Source organism: Serinus canaria, chromosome 9 (genome assembly GCF_022539315.1).
Source record: "Serinus canaria isolate serCan28SL12 chromosome 9, serCan2020, whole genome shotgun sequence".
NCBI classification, from domain to species: domain Eukaryota; kingdom Metazoa; phylum Chordata; class Aves; order Passeriformes; family Fringillidae; genus Serinus; species Serinus canaria.
In genome coordinates this window covers 1,403,512-1,423,578 of record NC_066323.1, presented here as the reverse complement: position 1 = coordinate 1,423,578, position 20,067 = coordinate 1,403,512, and the positions used below count along the sequence as shown (strand labels likewise).

At 49.0% G+C, this 20,067-nt stretch overlaps 1 protein-coding gene across 4 annotated transcripts; it reads right to left on the bottom strand.

Annotated features, from left to right (window-relative positions):
• Positions 1-820: 820 nt before the first annotated feature.
• Positions 821-13,238, bottom strand: MLF1 (myeloid leukemia factor 1). 4 transcript variants are annotated; one of them, XM_009088989.4, is made up of 8 exons: positions 13,082-13,238; positions 8,531-8,705; positions 6,154-6,198; positions 5,246-5,335; positions 4,808-4,936; positions 3,181-3,340; positions 2,787-2,919; positions 821-2,638 (listed from the first exon to the last, which is right to left on the bottom strand). In XM_009088989.4, exons 1-8 carry the CDS (start codon positions 13,126-13,128, stop codon positions 2,536-2,538), a joined length of 882 nt encoding a protein of 293 aa, XP_009087237.1. In that variant the 5' UTR covers positions 13,129-13,238; the 3' UTR covers positions 821-2,535. The 4 variants fall into 4 exon arrangements, with proteins under 4 accessions (XP_009087237.1, XP_018768240.1, XP_018768238.1 ...); XM_018912695.3 differs by having other exon boundaries at positions 8,531-8,737; positions 13,082-13,200; XM_018912693.3 differs by lacking the exon at positions 13,082-13,238 and adding an exon at positions 9,680-9,841.
• Between the last annotated feature and the right edge of the window lie 6,829 nt (positions 13,239-20,067).

The window sequence follows — 20,067 nt, the reverse complement described above, 5'->3', positions numbered from 1 at the left end:
CGGGCCCCTCAGGGAGCGGCGGGAGCTGTGAGGGCGGGTGGAGACGGGAGGCTCATATTGCGCCCCTGGTCCCTCAGGGTGCGGCGGCGCCGGGCAGGAGCCCCGAGGGCGGAATGGAGAGGGGAGGCTCTCACTGCCCCCCGGCCCCTCACGGGCCCCTCAGGGAGCGGCAGGAGCTGTGAGGGCCGATGGAGAGGGGAGGCTCGCAGCGAGCCCATCCCGGAGCGATCCTGAGCCAGCCGGGCGGTTCCCGGTTTGCACACACGGATTCTCCCACTGCGGCCTGAAAGGGGCGGATTTCAGCCAGCCCTGGAGCGGGACGGAGCTGGACATCGGCGGCGCGGTCACATCCCGGGAATTTGGGAAAGAGCAGGAATTAAAGACAGCTGGAGAGCAGCGCTCGCTGGCCCGGGGGGATGAAGTGCCGGGAAAGGGGAACACAAGGCTGGGATGGGGCACAGAGACCCATTTGGAACACGCCGTTGAAATCTACTCTTGATACAAAATTACTCCCCCGGAGCTGCTTTTCATACCCGTAAAGGCTCCAGGAGCTGCTCTGAAACAGAGCAAGAGGCCCTCTCCGTACTGTTTGGTTCCATCAAGTTTTTATTTTTAGTGGAAAAGGCATGCTCACCTCTGGAAACGGAAGGATTTCCAGAGAACCCCGGAGTGGTTCTGCTAAATCCCATCCCATTGCACCCCTCCATGGGCAGGGACACCTCCCAGAGCCCAGGTTTCCTTCACTGAACTGTTTCAAAGCAGCCCAAACTAAGTATCACACATAGTCCCTCTGCAGTGCAGAATAAACCAACAAACCCCATAAGTAATAAATAACTTTATTAAAGAATTGCAGTTTCAGATGCTTTTACAGAGCACAGCTTGTGCCTTACATTGGAGAACAGTCTTGGCATAGCAAAGGGATCTGGAGGGAATATTCACTTCTTCCCACTGTCATTTCAAACCCAGGATGTGCTTGTTTTATTTCACAAAAAAATCGGAGTTATCAGGTGAATTTTCAATTTAACAGCATCAGCTCTCCAAGATTGCTGCTCAAATTCCAACATATAAAACATTGCTGCTGGTAATTACTGAGATTATCTCATAAATTAATTGCAGAATCCACGTTGTCTCCAGTAGATGGAAAACGAGTCCCTGGGTTGAGCTCTGACTTTATTGGGTGTCCAACCCCCCCGACCCCCACTGCTCATTAAAGGGTTCAATTAATGCCATTAATATTGATCACATCAACTTATTGCCACTGATACTTCTCTAACTCAGGAAGAGACCACAAGCAAATAATTGTCCTTCCCTTTTCAGAGCTCAACAGAAGAGCTGCTGATTGGGTTTGCACATTAATAAACATTAATTAAAATTAAATAACCTGGGGAAACTGCAGGAAGATTAAATATTATTTAGAGGCTTTTTGGCCAAAAAAATATTACTCTTAACTTACTAAACCCTGTTTTATCATACAAACAGTATTTTTAAAGGCTACATTATAATGGAGCCTTGAATTTATGTAATGCATTAATGTTAATAATTTTTATTATTTAATTTACAGAAATTCTTTCTGCTACACCACAGGGATAATTCTGCATGGTAGAACACTACAGGGACTGGACACCTGGAATCCCAGGATTCTCCTGCTCTCAGACACTGCTGGATCCTCTGAACTGCTATCAAATGTACATTTAGGGTCATTCTACCCTCAGTAAAACACAAAGAACACAGAGAGGAGAGGGGTTCCTGTATCCAGGGCTCTTTAGAACACAAGAAAAGGTGAAATCATTCCAGTTAAATTCCTTTCTCCATGTTTTTTTCCCATGAGTTAACTACTCGTTGCAGCTGATCTCAGGACACTGTTATTACTACAGGATAATTAAAGTAATTAAATACTACAGGCAATCCTCAAAATGGAAAATGATGGGCTAACTCCACAGGAAACAAAGGATCAGGAATACAAAGTTGACAGTTTGGGCACAGGAAATGAGGTGCAAGCACAGCTTATTAACATAAAAACTCTGATAAATGTAAAGTATTGTCATATTTCAGTATTTCCTCTCATTTTATGTTACACCAAGGTAAGTGTGGGGGTTCTATAACAATTTATAATATGATTTTAAGTAGTGCTTTACAGTGTATTCAAGTTCTATTAATTAACCTAGAAAATCAGTAATTACTTCAGCAATCTAGAATAAAGGAAATTTGCTTTTTGTGCAACTCAGAGTGGGAAGGAGGAGCTGCAGCACCAGGCTCAGTAAAGCCTGAGATGGGTGCAGCTGGAGCAGAACAGCTCTGCAAATCCAAGCTGGTTTTACCAGGCTTAGAGATGTTCCATAAAGTGCTTTTAGGCAGAAAGTTGTTGGGTTGGAATTCACTGAGGAGCTGAGGTCTGAGGACACTGAGAAGCAGGAGGAGCAAAGGCACAACACAGAGCAGAGATTGGTCACAAATCCAGGTGTATTTTTATGGATACGAGCATTGAGCACCATTCATCTGCTCCAGGGAACCTCTGTCCCCAGGGAACGGGGACAGTTAATTCCTGGAGCCCTTCAGGGGGACAGGTGTTCCTTTCACACTGAGAGCCTCCAAGGAATCCCTGGGCACTCTGGATCCTGGTGCTCCAAGAGGCTTCTCTCTGGAAAAAGAACAACAGTGGTTACAATCTCCATGAAAACAGGAGGAATAAAACCTGCAGTTCCCCTTGGAGCACAGCTCCAGAACTGGATTTTCTTTCTGCTGCTGGAATTTCCTTATCCTGCAGGACAGCAGGGAACTGTTTTTACCTTCTTGATGCACCTTCCCTGGAGCTGTAATGGCCACTTCTGGATCTTGAAGCTTCCACAGCTTCTCTGCTTCGGCAAGGCCTGAACTTCATGATCTCCCTCTGCCACTCCTCATCAAAGGTGCCAGCCTCAGCTGGAAAACAGATGCATTTATTTGAAATGTTAATAAGGAGAGGAAAAAACATTTAATGAGTATTAGAGGGGTTGGGTAGCGATTTTAAGCTTTGTAATCCACAATTCTCCACATGGCCTGCAACTGTTTTTGGGATCTATAAAAGGGAATTTGGATTTGGAGACTTTCATCTAAAACTGCCTTTTAAGACACTTCAAACTGGAACGTCCAAATCAGAGTGTAAAGGAATGCAAAGCCCATTAACTGCCTGAAGAGACCTACATTCATCCAGGTTGATAAATTCCTGGTTCATCTCCTCATCCCCAGTCTTGGCATTCTTGGATCTCCTGATGACATGAGCCCGATCCTGGATGTGGTGACCAACAGATATTTTCTCCAGGCCACTTTCAGAATCCTTCAGTGCTTTTCTTGTTTCTTTAACCTGTTTAAAAAAAAAAGGGAACTGAGTGTCCTTCCAACTAAAAATGAGGTAAAAAGAGTTTACAGAATCCCAGGATGGTTTGGATTGGAAGGGACATTAAATCCCATTGAGTGCCACCCCAGCCATGGCAGGGACACCTCCCACTGTGCCAGGCTGCTCCAAGCCCCAGTGTCCAGCCTGGCCTGGGGCACTGCCAGGGATCCAGGGGCAGCCACAGCTTCCCTGGAAGAATTCCCTTCCACTATCCCATCCAACCCTGCTCTCTGCAGTGGGAAGTCATTCCCACTTGTCCTGGCACTCCTGGCCCATGCAAGGGGTTAAGTCCTCCAATAGTTTTATATCTTTCCTTTACAAAAGTCAAGTTTTCCAGGCTTCTCCAATTCTCACTTCCTGTGTTGGCTGTGAACACACCAACAAAACACAAATCAAGCCTATTTTCCTTTGGCCACCAGAGAGGAAGATGAAACAATACCTCAAGTTTTTTAACTGGCTATTAATTATTGGGGAAAAAAACCCTGAGTTTAAAAATGCTACAGAGCCAAGTTTCCAGCATTCTCCTTGGCAACAGAAGAGCAACACCCGATGCCAAATTCCCAGTGTGAGGAACATCCAGCTATTGGGCTGTGGTGCTGACTGGCTGGGAGGGCAGGCTGGCCCTTATCAGTGTCCTGGGCTATTATTAGAAGCCTTGTGATAACGGGTGTGCTGGAGCTGGCACACATTCCCAGCCAATCCTGCCCACGGCCTTTAGGGATCCTGTCTAGGCTTTCATGGCCCAGGCCAGGTTCACATTCCCACTCCCAGTTCCCAGTAGGATTAGACACAACAGCTGCAAGGGAGCTACAGCTCAGGGTTATGTAAGTGTCTGGGCAAAGGGGTGCTTTGAAGGCAGGGGTTGCATAAATCAGTGCCTCTCCTGCAGTTTAAGTGGACAGGAAAAGGATTCATTACAGCAATGAAAAGGGCATTGCTGCTCTGTGCTCTGTTTTCCCAGCCTTGGATGGGTCTGTAATTTATTTTGGGGTGCACTTAAAGCACAAAATTACAGGGAGGAAATCAGACCTTTAATACAGAGCAGGGTTTGAGAGCCCTGTGTTTTCCTCAATCCCTAAATTTCTTTGTGCAGTCAAGGGAAGGGGGGGGTCAGGCTCTGCTCCTAGGGAACAGGGACAGGAGGAGAGGGAACAGCCTCAGGATGGGCCAAAGGCTCAGGGTGGACATCAGCAGGAATCTCCCCATGGAAAGGGTGAATAAACATTGGAAGGGGCTCCCATCCCTGGAGGTGTCCAAAGAATGCCTGCAGGTGGCACTCAGCGATAAGGTGGGATTGGGCACAGACTGGACTCAATCCAAGCTCAGTAATGCCAGGATTCTGTAAATCCCAGGAGTAACTCTCTGCAGGAAAAGCAGCTGCAGACACTGCTTTGGTGTGGCTGCACCTGGATCCTGAATCCCAGCACCACTCACCCCTCCCGGAGCTGTGCGGGTCTGGGCCGTGGCTTGGAAAACTTTGGGAGGTTCATCCCCCACTCTGGAATAGGTCATCATGGAGGAGGAGCTGAAACTGTGTCCCTCGGGCTGGATGGACAGGTCATCCTACAAAGCAAGGCAGGCTCATTACTGGAAGTTAAAACTTGTGGGTAAGAGTTACTCCTTATTATTTTATTATGGAAAATATCCCTGCACAAAATTAACCCTCCTGGCACCACATTAAGCTTCAGTTTTATCTTCAAAGAATTAAGAAAATTTACAAACACAATATAGTCTGGGCAAAAAACCCCTTTAATTCTTACTATCTCCTTGAGATTAGTCCCATTTTTCTTGGCATTATTTTCTGAGGAATATTTGCAATAACTGGCACTCTCCAGTGCAATAGATTTCAAAATGATTTTCAAAAGAACTCACAAATTTCCTGTGCATTTCCAGCATGTTGTTCCTCATGTTTGACATCATCCTGTCCATCGCAGAAAAAGGATCCACAAAATCTGCATCCCACTAAAAAGGGGAAAAAAGACTCCAGTTCAAACAGTCTCAACTCTCCCAGTCCTGAAGCTGGTTTTCACATGCATTTTTAACTCAAAAAGCTTTTCAGACTGCACTTCACACACAGACAAGCCCAAATGCATCTTTTCAAAAGGAAATTGAGGGAGTTGGATTAAGATGGAAATATTGGGAAGGTGAAAGTGGAAGATTTGTCACCCAGATGTCAAACTGGCCACAAAATGAGTTTATTGAACAAAAATGTTCACTGGATATTCAAGTATCCAATTCTTTCACAAATGCATTCATAAACCTCACCAGCTTCTGCTCTGGAAGTCCTGCATGACCCTTCAGGGTTGAAATGTCAATAAATTCATTTCCAGAGTGATGTATTTCAATGTTGCAAAATTAAAGCTGCATTTAAACTCAAAATGAAGTAAACTTAAAGGACAGGAAATCTTCAACTTATATTTTGAGTACAAGAAATTGGAATCCTTGGCAAGAGCTATGGAGAGATGATGGATATTTCACAGGACATTCCAGAGCCCAAAGCACAGCTGGAAACCACCCCAAGCCCACCTCCAGGGGCTGCTCTGCCCTGCTGGGAGCAGTGGGCTTGTGCCACCCCCACAAAAGCACTCCAAGTCTGCAGTTTCCCCAGGGATTGTCCCATCCACATCCAGAGGTTAGGGCCCCAGGAAGGATTTCTTCCCTGGATTTTCTTATTCCCAAACTGCAAACAGCACCAAAAGCAGGATGCAAGCACAGAGCTCAGCCTCTGCCATGCTTTGGTTACACACAGCTTACACAGGAGCTACTCCAGGGATACTAACCCCTCTCCCAAAACCTGCAAAGGGCATGAGGGAGAAGCTGGCGGCCTGGAAAAAAAGGAGTAACACCTGGAATTATTATCAGGAACAGCAGAAATTACTTTTATATGAAGCAGATAACATGACATATTCCCTATCTAATCAAAATCACTCAGGAGGGCCTTGGTAATTAATTAATTAATCCCTGGCTATGTGGAAATAACATATTTATACTGATGATATTAGAAAATGATAACTGCCACCACATCTAATAAATATTGATAAGAGTGTGTGAAAGCACTTAGAGCTTGGCAAACCCTCAAGAACCTTTGTGCTGATTTCACACTTCAGGCCCCACCCTGCAATGCTCCATTCCAGTCAGGCAGCACTGAAAGCTGATTAAAATCAAGAGATCAACAAATTATCCCACGGATATTGAGGATTCCTACATGGCAGGGCAGTGAGATCCTGGGAAACACAGGGGTGTTTCCAGGAAACCCAGACTGGAGAGCCAGATAAGGGCTGCAGACACACGGGGTGCCAGAAGGACCCAACCCTTGGCAGGAATTTTAATGGAAAAAAAGGAATTCTCCAGTTCTGGAACAGCTTTAGGAGCTCTTCATGTTTCTGTCAGGACAGATTTGGCAGAGCTGTAAATAATAATAAATATTTTTTCTCTCAATATCAAGTCCTCACCAGTAAGAGTTATTAGGCATCCAAAGCTTATCAACTCTGTTTTGTAACACTAAAAGCTGTTAAACATTTGCTTGATCTACAGGATAATCAGATATCCCAAACCCAATTAAGAGCATCTCTAAATATGTTTTAGCTCACTCCTCCTTCCCTACAAACTGAACTACAAACCTGCTGGAGAAAGGAAAAGCAGTTTTAAGTTTGAATCCTGGAGTTGTCCCAACTCATGTGGTTCCTTTTGAAGCAGTTTTAGGCCTGCTGCAATTTAATTAAACACAGAATCACAACACTACTAATCGGTGTCAGTAAATTGAATGAAGTGTATTTTGACATGGCAGCAAAGCTCCACCTTTTCCTACCTAAAAATGGAATTTTTAGGGTTTCAGTCCTTGGTGGAGCAGCAGTTTGAGATGACAAGGCAAAGCAACCAGTGCTGAGTCTGGTGTGACATCTGACAGCTCTCCAGTGGAACATGAGGAACATCAGAGGATCCTGGCAAGGGTCTGGCAGCTCTGGGAATTCTTTAAAGACAGAGCTCCTGTACCTGTAACTTTGCTGCAGCCCCAGATAAAGGGCCTGGGCCTCACCTCTGTCCCTCACTGCAGAACAGGGACACAACCCCTGAGCTCTGACAGGTTCTTTCTCTAAAGGAAAAGCTCTGATCTGGCTTTAGGCACCACTGATCCAAGGCCTAAGGATCAGCAGAGGGAGGATGATGCCCTAATTAGCTGCAGTTTCTATATTTGCCGGGAACTGGATGAGCAGGGGAAGGAATGTGCCAGCTCCCCTCTGGAGGTGCAGGTGGCAGGCTCTGTTCCAGCTCTGGCCTGGCCACCAGCCCCTGTCACCTGCCTTTTCTTCAACGCTCTGAAAATCCAGTGGGAAGCATGAAGGCAACGGGGAGGCAGCTGCTGAGTATCTGCAGGGAAAGGAACCAGCTCCCAACGTTCATCCTCTATAAATACAGCTCTAGATAAGGGTTAGATATGGTGGTCCTGCATGCCCAGAGCTGAAAAAACACTTCAATGAAACACAGGTCATCAGTTTCACTTCATAACACACAGGAATACTGAATTTCACACCAACTTCCCTGAGCTTTAGTTCTTACAGGTTTGGATCTGAGATAATATTAACAATCAGCCCAAATTCAGAGCATGAAGTGTTTATTCCCAGCTGCAAAACTGGGATTAAACAGGGTTTAAAATCCATGGATGGATATTCCTGAGTTGGTGAAACCCAGGCTTGTGGAAATCCAACTGAAACAGCTGCACACAAGGGACTGAAATGCACAAATATATCATAGAATTAAGGAATGGGCTGGGTTGGAAGGGACCTGGAAAGAACCTGGCCTTGAACACTTCCAGGGGTAGTGCAGCCACATCCAGGCACCTTTTTAAGTTAACACGAAAAGGAAATGCATGTGGAGAATATGTGGGACATCTGTAGTGCCTCTCTAACAGACACATTTAATGTATTCATGAAAGCAAGCAGTGGATAAGTGATCAGTTTGTTCATTAAATGTCTGTTCAGTGATCACTAAACCCAGACAGATGTTCAGCAGAGATAAGGAATGTGCCATGAGGGAAGCAGGAGAGGAACCCTTCCATTTCCCTGAGTGATGAGCAGCTGGAGGGGCTCCAGGAGCAGAGCCTGGGCTGTTTCCCAGGCCATGCCCGTTCCAGAGCAGCCCCGAGGCCAGGTCACTTACCCTGCGGGTGCCCCTCGTGGCCACCTGCGAGTCCTGCCGGGCTCTGCCGCCCGCTCTCCTCTCCGCCGGTCTCTCCCCTCCCTCCGGGAGGCTCAGGAGCGGCTCCCGCCCAAAAGGCTCGGCGAAGTTCCTCATCACCTGCCTCATGTGCTCATGGTGGGCAGCAAAGGGATCCCTGCACGCCAGAGAGGCACTGCGTTATTCCACCTGATGGACAATGGCTCCAGGGTAGTTCAAACTCTGCTTTTTCATATTCCATAGGGGTTTTTATCCAAAATTTTTACTTTAATAGGACCCAACTGGGCAATCTCCAGTTCCTGATAAACTCTGGTTTCCTCTTCCATTCCCATCTCTCAGGTTGGGTGTTTGAGATCTATTTTCTCTCAGCTGCCCTCACTGTTCTCCTGCACCCCTGGCTGTCCCTATTCCTTTTCCTCATCTTCTCCAAAATATCCATCCTTGGCTGCCTTCTTTCACTCCAGCCTGTGTTTAATACCTGCCAGAACAATAAACTGGCCCACATTTTATTTATCATTATTTCCACCTCCAACACCTGACAATAAAATAATTTAAGTTTTCCCCCTTCATCTTCCAAAGCTTGGCACAGTCCTATTCACTGAACTCCCTGTGTCCCACTGGATCCCACTCATCCCTCAAATTTATCCTGCTGGCAGTTCCCAACTTTTCCTTCTCCCTGTCCCACATGCTTAAAAATACCCATTGTTCTCTAAATTCAGGCCAGTTCCATCTCCTACAGTCACCCACTGCTGCACCTGTGCCTTCCCTCTCCACAAATCCTGCTCCCACACCCCTTGCCTGTGCTTAGGAAGGAGATTCTCACTGGCTTTTTCTTTTCCTCTTATTTTTCCTCTCCTCTGCCAAAAACCTCCAGAACTCCACTGGTATTCCCAAAGCTTGGCTTGCAAGGAAAACCTTGTTCAACTTCCCTAACTCTTGAAGCTGGACAAGCCCTGATATTCCTAATTACGGCCAAAAGAGGAGCAAAGCAGGATTTTTTTGGAAGTGCAGGGTATGAGCAGTGCTGCTGCCTGGGGCCAGGCTGCAAATGAACACTTCCCACACAAATGACCCTGCTTCATTTCCTCCTTGCTATCCCACTGAAAACCCTTTATTACCACGAACACTCACTTCCCAGGTAGGTTATTCAGGTTTCCTACAGCTCATCCTCTCTCCCCTCAGTTCCTGGCACACCCCACACACTCCAGGACAGCAGAGCCTTTCCTGGGACATCTCAGGAGGAAAGGCTCCAGGCTGCTCCTGACTTTTCCCTGCCCAGTTATCTCCTGCCCAGCTTTGCTGCTCCCCACCCCTTATCTCCAGCCCCACAAAATGCAGATCCCACATCACGTGGCTGCTTTGATCTTGTGCCAAAGTCACACTTAACATTTCTTTTCTTCCCTTTCAAGTGAAAAAGACAAACGTGAGGTTGGATTAATTTTGAAAAAAGATCTTTTTTTAACACAAAAATATCTCTTTAAGCTATACCCAGAATTAAACTCAGCCCAGAAAGTGTTTTAGTGGTGCCATGGAGCAGCCCCTGCTCTGCTCCCAGCTTGGGCTCCAGCCCTGGCTGATAAGGAGCTCACCCAGCCCAGGATGAAGAACAGACGGAAAAAGTGCTGGCAGGAATCACAGCAGCACCACCTCGGGATGTGCACAACTCCAGCAGATCCCAAACCCCAGAGAGGTTTGGTTATCACACACAGAGAGCTCCTTGGTACCAGGGACAGGGAAATCCGACACAAACTGAGGAATGGCAGGCTCAGGAACACGAGGAAAGGCCCCCAGTTTCCATTTTAAGGGAGTAGTTAATAAAAAGAATTCATGCTGTCCAGCCTCAAAAGAAACACCCCAATTTTGGTATGATTTGGAGCAGGGTAAAACCAATGGGAAAGGAACAGAAAATCCATGTGGAAGACAAAGTTTCCAAGGAATTAAACCTTGGTGGTTCCAATGACTGAAACTCAAGCCAGAATTCCAAGAGGAGGAGCTCAGCCTGACAAACAGAGATGTACTGAACAAGGACAGTCTCTGCAGGGGACCTGCAGGATTTTAAGGTCCTTGCTCCAAGCACAGATTTTATGGGAGGGCAGCAGGTGCAGGACACTCTAATGTAACAATTATTGACTTTTTGGGGGAGAAGATACTTTTGATGAGAAGGCTGAGATTTTTGTTATAGCATAGCAGTGATGAGGAGAAAGTGAGGGGTTCACAGGGGTTTGCACACATCTGCGCCCTTCACATGTTAAACTAAATTATTTTTAAAATTAAATTCTGGATGGAGACAAACAATGTATACATTTATTCTTCCAGCACTCTGCAGTAACAGAAATTTGTCTAATATGTATTAACCTGACCCTGACATTAAACATGCAAGCTTAAGGTTACTGATTACTTCAGTGCATGAAAAATCAGTCCTAGAACAACAAATCCCACTTATTACTTTTGTAAACTGTACTTTGTATTAGATGTGCTTCTTTTTATTAGGTATTAGATGGAACTATTACATTTTTTCCCCCACTCAGGAAGCTATGTAAGGCTGCAGCTGCAGATTCCCTCTGGAGAGAACACCTGGCACAACAAACTAAAGAGAATTAAATGCAGAGAGTGCAGTTGGCAGGGCAAACACAATTCCTGCACCTGGGCAGGGTTTCAGGGATGGAGCCCAGCCTGGCCCAGCACCTTTGGGTGAGTGACTGCTGCTTCCCTGGGACAGCTGCTCCACAGGGGCTCCAACCCAGGCACTATTTCCAGTTCAGCACCAAACTCTCTCCTTATGAGGCAGCTGGAGCCCATTATGACTCTGTTTTGGAGGCTAATCTTATCTGAGGTAATCAGCTCATTTCCTTCACTGTATGCAAAGCAGCCTGACAGGATTGTGCTGAGAAAATGAGTCTCAATTTCCAGCTCATCTTTCACACACACTCCCTGCCTCCACCTCCTGCGATCCTCGTGGCTACAATAACAAGGAATAAATTAACAAATAAGCAATTGTTATTTCAAACAAGACATAATTTCTATTATAGCTTTAATCTCATGCAGAGGATCTGCATAGGGAAGTTTCCTGCACAGAGCTCACAAACTGTTGTAACAGTAGGAATATTCCTAGAAACCAAGAGCGCTAACCTGTGTGGCACAGCTTTGGGAATTCTCCTGGAATGTGCTGTAGCTCAGCAGGAGATTCTCCTTTAAGCAGCCCCAGCCAGAGCTCCCAGTAACCAGGAGATCCAGACAACAAACCACATCACAGGGCCTGCTGCTCCCTTCCTCACCCACCCCTTATCTTGGCTGCTAATTAAATTCCTGAGAGTTTTTTCTAAGATTTAAAATAATTATTGAGACTTCTCAGCGTGCTCTGATCCCATTTTCATCCACTACAAATCACAGTTTCTGACCAAAGACGTGAAATGGGGCCACAGCAGGTAATTCAGCAGCTCTGGCTGAGAGGAGAAGCATTTGCATCACTCACTACTTATATTTAGATTCCAGTGGCAAAAGAAGATTCCCACAGGGAATAAATTGGGCTCAGACTTGAATTCACAAACAGGAACCACCACCGTGCTCACGGTATGGAAAAAGAATCACAAAATGGTTTGGGTTGGAAAGGACCTAAAAGATGGTCCTGTTCCACCACCCCAGGCTGCTCCAAACCCCATCCAACCTTGAACACTTCCAGGGATGTGGCAGCCACAGCTCCTCTGGATAACCTGCACCTCACAGGGGATAAAACCCCAGTCTGCTGGGGTAAAGCAGCACCGTCCCCTCGGGAAACGAGCACAAGGAGGCAATTTGCCGTGAGTGCTCTCACACACGCGTCGGCAGAGTTTTAATTGAAGGACACCTGGCGCTCCAAGTAGGGCTGGCACTGAGAGGAGTTCAGAGACAGCCTGTGGCTAAGCGATTAATTAAACACGTACATAAATCCGGATGAGCTGCACTGCTCACAACCTGTACGTAGGAAACTGAAGAGCAAACAAACTCCAGAATCTCCAGCCGAGGAGGTGAAGATCTCCTCTGTACGAAATGTGGATTAAACCCTTCCCTGCTGAGAGGAGAGGCAAACTCAAGTCTCCGCTATGGAACCTCGCTGAGGACGTTTAACCCCCGCACGGCTTTAGGGGGGCACGGGCGGTACCGGCTGGGACACACGGGCGGTCCAACGGCCCCGACAGCGGCTCCGGCACCGGCACCGACCCCTTCAGCCCTGGTCCCTTTCACCCGCCCCGAAGCCGGTCCTTGCACCGGCACCGACCCCTTTAACCCGCCCCGGTCGTGACACCTGCACCGATCCCTTTAATGTGCCCCCGATCCCGGCATTTCCACCTGCCCCGACCCCTTTAACCCGCCCCGATCCCTTTAATCAGCACAGACCCCCGGAGCTGCCTCAGCCAACGGTCGGTCCCACACACCCACCCCGCCCGCCCGTTTATAGCCCCGGACCGGCCCGTCGGAGCCCACCACCGCCTCAGCCTGCTCCCGGCCGGTCCCTCTCCGCCTCACCGCCGTGCCCCGCAGCCGCCTGCCCCTCACCTGAAGAAGGGATCATCCTCGAAGCACCTCCCGAGCCCCCCGAACATGGCGACGGCCGCTGCGCTCTGCGCGCCCCCAGCCCCGCGCGGCCCCTCCTCACCGCACCGCGCGCCGCTCCGCCCCGCCCGCGCACGTGACCTCTCTCGGCCGCTCTCATTGGCCGGTATGCCTCGAGGGGCGGGGCTCCCCCTCCGCCGTTGCCGTGGCGACCGCGGGGCCGCCGCTCCTGTGGGGTCCCGGGAATCGGGAAAGTTCCGGAAATTCCGGAAATTCGGGAAATGCGGGAAATGTGGAAAATGAGGGAAATGCGGGAATCGCGGCCACGCTGCCCCTCCCGCAGCCCCGCTCTGCGCCCCGGTTCTGGGTAGTGCGAGGCGGGGACAGGCCCGGCCCCAGCGGGGCTGCGGCGCGTTCCGCTCCTGGGCGATTTGAGAAAAAATTCCTTTTTTTCCAGTAGATGGCAGTAAAATAAAGCTGCGGCCTCCTCCAGGCGGCTGGGAACGGCGGAACGTGGGAAAGCAGCGAGAGGCTGCTGTGAGGGACCAGGAGCAGCTGCTGCGGGGACCCAGCGTCAGGAGGGCGGGAGGCGGCAGGGACCGGGACCGGGACCGGGACAGGGACCGGGACCGGGACCGGGACCGGGACCGGGACCGGGACCGGGATGGGCAGGGAGCGACCGGGACGCTCCAGGGCACAGCCCCTTCCCAAGGCGAATAAATTTTACCTTCAGAGCAGTTTTAAATAGCTCCAAAATCTTTGAGTAACTGCAGTGCAGAGGTGGAGGTTACTAAAAATATTTGTAGTATTCTGTGTGTGGCTTGAAACAAAGCTGAATTCTGTGTGTGAGCAATAAAATCCATCCCAGCTGGCAGGAGATTTGGTCATAAAAAGCCCAGCAGAGGCAGAGCTGCCTCCCTGAGTTGGTTTGTTTGCTGCCCTGTCATCCCCAGAGGTCACCTGGGGTTGATGCCTAAAGAGGATGAACAGATTCACCTGGAACAGAGAAATAAGAAATGATAAAGGAATCAAGCAGGGGTTTATTAAAAGCCTTTACAGGACACACCTTGGGCAGTGCAAGAGCCTGGGCAGGGATACACCCAAGATGGACCCTAGGTCAGGAGTTCTCACCCTTTTAGAAGTTTTGGTCCCTTTCCAGGCTGGGTTCACTGTCCAGTTGCAGCCCCAGGCTCTGCAGTCCCACCCTCCCAGCTGCTCTCCTCCATCCCTGCTGTTTGCACCCTTGGGGCTGGAGCTGCAGCGCTGTCCTTGGCTCTGGGGCTGGGCAGGGATTGTTCTGGGTGCTGGGCTGGGAGCAGAGCTGCTGGCCCTGCTGAGGGGTGCAGGGTCACCCTGGGGCTGGGCAGGGATTGTTCTGGGTGCTGGGCTGGGAGCAGAGCTGCTGGCCCTGCTGAGGGGTGCAGGGTCACCCTGGGCTGGGCAGGGATTGTTCTGTGTGCCGGGCTGGGAGCAGAGCTGCTGGCTCTGGAGTTCAGAGTTAACACTGCCAGAGTGCAGTGCAGAATCTGGGAAATACAAAAGCTAAACTGAAGGCATCAGGGTGCCCCTTTCCCTGGCAGCATTCCCTGCCACCAGTCACTCCCAGATTCCAGCCAGGAGTGAATCCCAAATCCTGGGATCTGAGGGAATTCCAGCAGCTGAGAGCAGCATCACCAGGGGCTGTGATCTGCAGCAATGCTGCAGCCTCAGTTCATTCCCCTCTGATGTCTCTGCTCCCCTTTGGGCCACATCCCTGCAGCCTGATGGATCCTGATGGAACGAGGATCTCCTCTCCTGACTGCCATGGAAACAGCCAGGCTCTTCTAATCCCAGTGGTTATCCCAGGCATGTTTCTTGTAGGGAATCTGAGGAGGGGCAGGACACAGGGAATGAAAGGTTGTTCCTTTCCCATTTCCCAGGATCCTATAAGGAACCCAGGGATGAGGCTGCAGAAGTTGTTAATTCCCCATTTTTCCTGGATCCTGTGCAGGGTCTGGGGCATGAGGCTGCAGAGGTTGTAAATTCCCCATTTCCCAGGATCCTGTAAGGATCTGGCTGCAGAGGTTGTTAATTCCCCATTTCCCAGGATCCTGTAAGGATCTGGCTGCAGAGGTTGTTCCTTTCCCATTTCCCAGGATCCTGTAAGGATCTGGCTGCAGAGGTTGTAAATTCCCCATTTCCCAGGATCCTGTAAGGATCTGGCTGCAGAGGTTGTTAATTCCCCATTTCCCAGGATCCTGTAAGGATCTGGCTGCAGAGGTTGTTCCTTTCCCATTTTCCAGGATCCTGTAAGGATCTGGCTGCAGAGGTTGTTAATTCCCCATTTCCCAGGATCCTGTAAGGATCTGGCTGCAGAGGTTGTTCCTTTCCCATTTTCCAGGATCCTGTAAGGATCTGGCTGCAGAGGTTGTTAATTCCCCATTTCCCAGGATCCTGTAAGGATCTGGCTGCAGAGGTTGTTCCTTTTGCAGCTGTTGGAAGGAGCTCATTATGGGATGCTGGGTGCCAGGGATGAGGGCTGTGTTGGCACAGGGATCTCTTTAATTGCTCAGCCCTTCCCCAGGTCTGGGGCTGCTGCAGCTGCAGTTCCTTTGTGCAGATTAAAGGAGTTCTGTAAGGAACTCCTTGTGCTGCAGCTCTGGCAGGCTGGAGGGCATCTCCAATGAGATTAATGATGTCTGCCTTCATAGGAGAAAACTTTGCATAAATGAGATTATGGTTTCTGCTGAAACCTGCCAACTCTTATTCATTTGCAGTAAATATTATCTTTAATTAAAAGTTTTAAGGTATCTTGTTCCTGAGCTAATGAGATCTACAGTGATTTCCCTTAGGAATTAATTTACCTTCTTAATTCTTATTCATTTTGGTGATAGGACTATTTAAATTTGCTCCAGACTTCAGAGCTTTCTGGAGCACTTTCAGCCAGAACAAAAGGTCATTTTGCCATATTGATGTTTGTTGGTATTTGTAATTCCCTTGTTCTCTCCCCGTTCCAAAGATCCCTGTTCAGGTTCCTGCCCCAAACATTTCCTTCCAACCTTGAGCTTCTCTTAACTCCTCATGCTGAGAGGTTTTCCTCCCACCAATCTGGGTTTTCTGTTCCCTACAGAGTAAAAATCAATTCTGGTGATGCCCAAAAAGACTCTGATTGTGATCAACTTTATATAAAATACACTAAAATCGGTGGGAAACACTTGGTGCAGCTGCTGAAAACTGGGAATATTTCTGCCTTTCTGGGAAATCATCCACTCTAACTCCTCTAATAATCCAAAGGATTATTCTGAAGCAGCAGGGATGCTTTAACACTTGGAGGTGAAAATTGCAATCCTGCAGATGTGTTTGAATGGGAAAAGTGCCAAACTGGGCTGGGAGACGTGGAGCCAGAGCCCTCCCTGAGGCTGGACACAGCACTGCTGGCCAGGCTGAAATTCATCCATTATTAGAACCAAATGACAAGGTTCCCTGCTTTACAACAGAAACACAGATGGAAATTAAACAGCAGATTTCAAAGGAAATACCTGGTTTGTACACACAAAGAAGAAACCAAGAGGAAAGAAAGAATTAATGCTCCTCAGCTCATTATCAGCAGATTTCTCTGTTGAAATCCAATCTGAATCCTGTGATCTCCTCTGAAGATGCTGGGTCTGACAAGCTTTAAAATTTGGGTAATTAATTACCCTAACGAGGGAAATGGAGCAATCAGAGCCAAGTGTTGACCAGAGGTGGTTTTGTTCTGATGAAAATAATAAAATATAATAAATGATAAAATACCTGTTCAGGACTATGCTGTCAGCCTTACCTGGATAAGTTGAATCCTATTTTATATAAGATGCAAGCCAGGGAAAGACAATTCCTCCTTTCTATTAAAAAAAAAAATCAATTTCTTTTACTATTATTCCAATATTTTCCATTTCCCAGCCAACAACTTGTGAGAGAAAACCTCCCCTGTCCTCTCTTTGTGTATAATTAGGAAATATCCCTAAAAACTGCCCTTGTGTGTCAGCAGCTGATAAAAGGAGTCACTTAGAGGCTGCAGGAGGAACTCCTAACCCTGAACTTGCAGCACCAAAAAAGGGGAGAAGCACATTTTGGGGCCTGGGCCCGGCTATAAATAGAGCTGTCAGCAGCTCGTGCAGGCTGCTGAGCACCTTCCTTTTATAGCTGACTGCAGCCCACAAAGGAGAGGCTGGCAATTAGGGATGAGCTAATGAACACTGCTGGAGGGCAGCAGATCCCTCTGGGAGCAGAGGGACCCTCGGGGTGGCCGTGGGCAGTGCAAGAATTCTGTGCCCATCAAGCCTCAGCAAAGTGGGAAAATGGGATTTTGGGGGTGCTTCTTTAGGGAAGCTGAAATTGGTACAAAACCCAAAGGAAGGCACCAATCTGAGCACAAAATACCTGCAGGGATTGCCAGGCTGGAGCAGCTGGGTGGCTCCTTGGTGTCCCCTTTAGGGTTCCCCAGGCTGGTGTTGGGTAAGGAAGTGCCAGAGTGTCCCCAAGAGCTGATGTGACACAGCCAGCCAGGCCTGGCACTGCACTGGCACCCCAGCTCACTCTCAAGAGAGCCAGGAGAAGCTTCTGGGTCTTTGGAGAAGTTCTGGGATGTTGTTTTTCACAGCAGGGATCCAGTGGGGAGTCCCTGAGGTTTGGGCTTTAAGGAACCCTGACCCTCATTTCCCATCCTGTGAGCCAGCATTTCTATAATCAGCCCAAATTTTGTGACCTTTATCTTCTCCTTTTGGTTTTGTTTAGCAGGGTGGAAACTGAGGCACAGAAATATTCTTCCCAAACACCAAGAGCTGGCTGCAGTGGGAGCCCCATCCCTGACTCCAGGATTTGTTCAGATGGGCTCTGTTGCCATGGTGGGCAGTCCCTGGGATGGATAAAGCCTTTGGAAGCACAGGGAATTCTCTCTCAGTTTGCCATTCCCAAGGCACCAAAAATACCCTCAGTGGGATGTCAGAGTTATTCCTTAAATCCTGGCAACTTCTCTGTGCCACTGCAAGGGAGGGACAAACTGCCCCAGCCTCAGCTCCAGCACTGGGGGAGGAGAGGGAAAACCACCTGGATTTTGGGGCTTCCTTCAGCAGCACATCAGGGACAGCAACACCTCTGGGGAGCCCTGAGTGCTCTGCAAAGCTGGAGAGGCAGCAGGAGCAGAGCTCTGGGATTTGGGCTGGCATCCTGCAGGTTTTGCCCAGGAAAATCTGTCTCAGGTTAATGGTGGATGTCATCAGAACTGAGCCCAGGCTTGGCCATGGCCTCCAGCTGGAGAATCAGACAAAAATACAGATTAAAAATCTCACCTGGGCAGCAGGAGCTGCTTGATTTATCAGGGGCTTCCAGGAGCCCTTTCCAGAAGGATCCAAACCCAAGTTCTCCTGGGACTGGCACCAGGTGAAGGCACCTTCAGTCCCCGTTTACAGCCCATGCCCCGTTCAGGCCATGCTGTGTTTGTTCCAGAGGGCTCTCCTGCCTCAGGCTGGTCCTGGCTGCAGCTAAAAATGCCTCCTGCCACTTCAGCAGATCCCATTAATCCCATGTTCCAATTAGTCCTGGGCAAACTGAGTGCACAAGTTATCCCAACATCGAGTTCCCAGCTCAGGTTCTGGCTGATGGCACGGGGAGGGCAGGGATAAATTGTCAGCTCTCAGCAGCCAGGAGAGGTTTCACTGCTCACTGGAGAGAGTCCCAGCTGTCATTACACAATTACTTCCTAATTACATTTCTTGCAGCCCCCAAACTTCCAAACATTTAGCTCTGCTTACCCAGCTAGTGAGAAACAGCAGAATTAGTAAAAATAGGGGTTTCCCAACTATTTTGGGAGAAATGGGAGCACCTGGGGCCCTGCTCCTTCTCTGCCCAGCAATGTCAGGAGCAAGGTTGAAGGAAACCTGAGAGGGCTCAGAGCAGCAGGGCTCCATCCCCAGCAGCTCAGGAGGGATCAGCAGCTCCTGTTTCCATTTCCCAGGACTGAAATGAGGTGTCCTCACTCCTGCAGCTGCTCCTCTCCAGGTGGGCTCAGAGCTGCTCTGCAGTTTCCAGAGGTTTCAATGGATTTTAGTGGGAGAGACCTTTGGACTGTGCTGTTCCACAGGTGACATCAGCTCCTGCCGAGGCAGCTGGTGATAAATTGTTGGTAAATGTCAGATAAAAGCAAGGACTGGAGGGAGATATGCAAGAACATGGAAATCAATATTTGATTTAAAATCTCTTCAGCTCCCAGCTGCCCAGTTCAGGAATTTGTACAAGGCCTGAAATAAGACAACAAGAATTTATAACAAAACACTGTTAAATTCACTGGTGGAGAATCAGAGAACCATGGAATGCTTTGGGTGGGAAGGAACTTAAAGATCATTTCATTCCCACCCCTGCCTTGGACAGGGACACCTCCCTCTGTCCCAGGTGCTCCAACCCCAGTGTCCAGCCTGGCCTTGGGCACTGCCAGGGATCCAGGGGCAGCCACCGCTGCTCTGGGAATCCCATCCCAGCCAGGAATTCCCAATTCCCACTCTCCCATCCATCCCTGCCCTCAGCAGTGGGAGCCATTCCCTGTGTCCTGTCCCTCCATCCCTTGTCCCCAGTCCCTCTCCAGCCCTCCTGGAGCCCCTTCAGGCCCTGGAAGGGCTCTGAGCTCTCCCTGGATACTTCTCCTCTCCAGGTGAGCACCCCCAGCTCTGCCAGCCTGGCTCCAGAGGGGCTCCAGCCCTGCAGCAGCTCCGTGGCCTCCTCTGGGCTCTGTCCAGCAGTGCAGATCTGTTGAAGGAGCAGAGCACCTGGAATGTGGGAGCAGAGCACCTGGAATGAGGGAGCAGAGCACCTGGAATGAGGGAGCAGAACACCTGGAATGTGGGAGCAGAGCACCTGGAATGAGGGAGCAGAACACCTGGAATGAGGGAGCAGAGCACCTGGAATGTGGGAGCAGAGCACCTGGAATGAGGGAGCAGAACACCTGGAAGGAGGGAGCTGGGCTGGGAGCTCAGCTCACC